Source organism: Aedes aegypti, chromosome 2, assembly GCF_002204515.2.
Source record: "Aedes aegypti strain LVP_AGWG chromosome 2, AaegL5.0 Primary Assembly, whole genome shotgun sequence".
Taxonomy (NCBI): domain Eukaryota; kingdom Metazoa; phylum Arthropoda; class Insecta; order Diptera; family Culicidae; genus Aedes; species Aedes aegypti.
In genome coordinates this window covers 182496551-182499719 of record NC_035108.1, presented here as the reverse complement: position 1 = coordinate 182499719, position 3169 = coordinate 182496551, and the positions used below count along the sequence as shown (strand labels likewise).

At 37.9% G+C, this 3169-nt stretch overlaps 1 protein-coding gene across 1 annotated transcript; it reads right to left on the bottom strand.

Annotated features, from left to right (window-relative positions):
- Window positions 1-472: 472 nt before the first annotated feature.
- Window positions 473-2437, bottom strand: LOC5573278 (HMG box-containing protein 4). The gene is made up of 5 exons (XM_001654440.2): window positions 2285-2437; window positions 2062-2225; window positions 1743-2003; window positions 735-1268; window positions 473-673 (listed from the first exon to the last, which is right to left on the bottom strand). The coding sequence occupies exons 1-5, from the start codon at window positions 2307-2309 to the stop codon at window positions 497-499; spliced, it is 1161 nt and encodes a 386-aa protein (XP_001654490.2). The 5' UTR covers window positions 2310-2437; the 3' UTR covers window positions 473-496.
- Between the last annotated feature and the right edge of the window lie 732 nt (window positions 2438-3169).

Genomic DNA, 3169 nt, shown 5'->3' with positions numbered 1-3169 from the left:
CCCCGGCTTTGGACTGACTTGCGCTCTCATTGCCCCACCAAACGCTGCAAAATGAAAATGAAAATGTATTTTTCAGGGAGTGTCTTCCAGAAGTTCAACCAAATCTTTTATGAATTCTTTATTTTTCTTATGATATTTCAACGAGGATGAACTTTTTGTAGTGGTTACAAAACTTGCCTGTCATGGCGAGGACCTAGGATCAAATTCCATCCACGAGATTATCACTCATGAGTCATGACTTAAGGTTATAGTGACGCTTTTCTTCGGAAGAAAAGTGTAGCCGTTGGGTCCGAGATGCAGTCAGACTAGAGCTAAAACCATCGTCAATGATGATTGATAAAAAAGTCGTATTCATGTAAACGTTTCATGTAGGTAAACTAATTTTATGCAAAAAAAAAAACAGCGTGGAGTGTGGAATAAAGACCAAGAGGAGTTGTACAACCCAATAGCAATGTTTGACAATGATAGAATATAAGGTGTGTTAAATATTATTTATTTATAGACCTGGCATCACATATGCAATATTATCCAAGGTGTTTTGAAACAAGTCCTTCAAATGCTCCGTGTCGGATTCTAAACCCGGAATGTGAATAGTCAAACACATCAGCGGGCCCAGCGAGCAAAGCAAGCTATCCAACAGCACAGATAGACTTCCAGAAACTGCAATTTGACCCTAAAAAGAATTTAGCGGTTGAGTATTTCATAATTCATCCCACCATCTATCATTATACTACCTCATGTTCCTTCAAGCGTTCGCCGATTATTGTCAGACTATCGCCAAGCAGTTTTAGATGAGCAGCCACGTCTGTTGGCTGATAGCCTGGGAGTTTCATGTGCCCCTTGGTTGGGGACTCCGGTGGATGATGGGCATTCGCTGTAACCGTTGGTTTCGTATCTGTCGATATCATATTGGCTGCCTTCTGTGACTTTTTTGACCGTGAAGAGCTTCCATTAGTAGCTGATGTGTTTCCAACGCTACCCACTGGGGCTGGGGAATCTTCCAAATGAAGGTATCGCTTTACAAATGGAGCTGTAAGTGCTTTCTCTTTGTTTTGCTTAAACTTATTCGCAATACGTTTAGCACGGCGCTTCCAGCTGTACTTTTGAGTGCTTGGTACGTTTGCCCACATCTCACCGAGGCGCTTTGTCATGCTATGATAATCAAGTTCAGAGTTTGAGAGCTGCTTCCTGGTTTCTTTGGCCCAAAGCATATATGCAGTGAACCGCCGTTCGCCTTTGTCCTTGCGTTGTGTTTTACCCATGACAACCTGAAAGATATTTTATGTTACACTATCATCTTTATTTGACAAAACTAAATTAAGATATCATTAACATTTTGTTAACGACGTATTACATTTTATTTGCCGTAGCGGTTCAGAATTTTACAGGTGAATTAAATTAACCTGCTTATATGAAACAAAAACAAAACGTTTTTGTTTCTACGATTCCGTTGCATAAAAGTATCTTCTATTCTCTTTTATTTATCTAGAGCATGAGCAATAGCCTTCTTTTCCTACCAGTAGAAACTGTGCTGGAAAGTGTTTCTATTCAATACTGTTAGCGATGCTGAAAAGTCGCCCTTTTCAGTACTGTTTTGTTTTTTTGAGTCATCAGCTATTATATAAATCTTATCACACGTCACTCCTCTGATTGTTCCGGATTATTCAAAAAACTTATTCAATTAGCTTTTGAATCTACTTGTAAAATGTTAACGAAATGTTTGAATTATTGGAATATATTACCTTTCCATCTTTAAGCATCTTTTTGTATTTGGAAGATTTCTCCGACATGTACAAGCTGCGTTTGGGCGCCGTTTCGATGACCAATTCTCCTTCACTTTTGTCGTCTTCCTCCTGAGTTACTTCCATGTCTTCGATGTCCATTACATCGTCATCATCGTCGTCATCCGAGTCAATGTTGGAGTCGTGTTCGTCTTCCCCCGAATCGGAAGGAAGTTCCTCGTCGCCCATGTGGAGCTCTGATTCTTGTCCCAATTTAACATCCTGAAAAGAGTAGTCATCCTAATGGAAACATTCCAATACAACGATTTCGAATACTAACTGTGAGATACCCCAATCCAGTACTACCGGGAACTGCAGATTTTGATTTTTGTGCTTTCTTCTGCTTTGCATCCGATATATCATCCGGAGATTGGAAATCCATCAATTTCGACGACTTCTTGCATACCCTACCGCTTCGGGAAACGCCAGTAACTTCTAGCTCCGCTGATGAAATATTGATTGTAAACTAAAAATAACATTTAAAGAACTGTTTTGTATCTTACCGTGAGCTTTGGGAGTATGGTCCATTGTTAAAACACTTCGAACAGGATATTTAATTGTTCAATACGTTTAAAAATTTGCCACTTTCAAAAATTCATGTTATTTTCGCTTGTTTTTACAAAGCAGGAAAATAAACAAATAACGCTAAACAAAAACTTCACATACCAGTGTTGCCAATCAGCAACAACATAAAATACGCAAAAAAACAACAAACGAATAAAGTGTACTTCGAGAGCGATCTGCGGATAGGGCGATATTTTCAAAGTAACGACAAACGAAAATTGCAAGTGAAATTGAACAAAATTTGTTTAATGAATCTTACTCGTTCTCAATTTGTTTATTATATATAATTATATATAAGACTATAGAGGCGAATAACACCAGTTAAAACCTCTATAATAAATAATAAATAAAATATAAGACTATAGTCTTTAGTACTTACTTCAGGACACTATGAGTCCGAAGAACAATCGATTTATAAATAAATCTTGAAGCTGACAAACCTCGGTAAAAATCTCACAGGTAGACACGGTTTTTCGAAGCGAATGCTTGCAGCTGTAACTGCACTCAAAATAATCCAAATGTCATTGTTACGTGAAAACATACTTGGTTTTTTTCCATCGCACTTTCCACGTAGTTCTTTCGTGAATCATACACGGAGAAATATTTTTACCTAATTTTTGAGTTTACTTTACCCAAAATTAAGTATATCGATTATAGTTTCAACCCAAAATCTCTCGGTTTTCTCTTTCTCCCACACGAATGTTGTCAAAAATAGAGAGAGCTGCATCTACCCAATGGGGGTACTTTGGCCCAATAAGCCAAATTTGGGTAAATGCAACTTTTCTTATGTTTGGGCCGAAAGAACTCAAATTTGCGTTAAATCA

Coding starts and splice junctions, on each gene's coding strand:
- LOC5573278 (XM_001654440.2), bottom strand. CDS start 2,309: ATGGACCATACTCCCAAAGCTCACG. Junction 2,226..2,284: donor CCATACTCCCAAAGCTCACG/GTAAGATACAAA, acceptor ATATTTCATCAG/CGGAGCTAGAAGTTACTGGC. Junction 674..734: donor AACGCTTGAAGGAACATGAG/GTAGTATAATGA, acceptor AATTCTTTTTAG/GGTCAAATTGCAGTTTCTGG.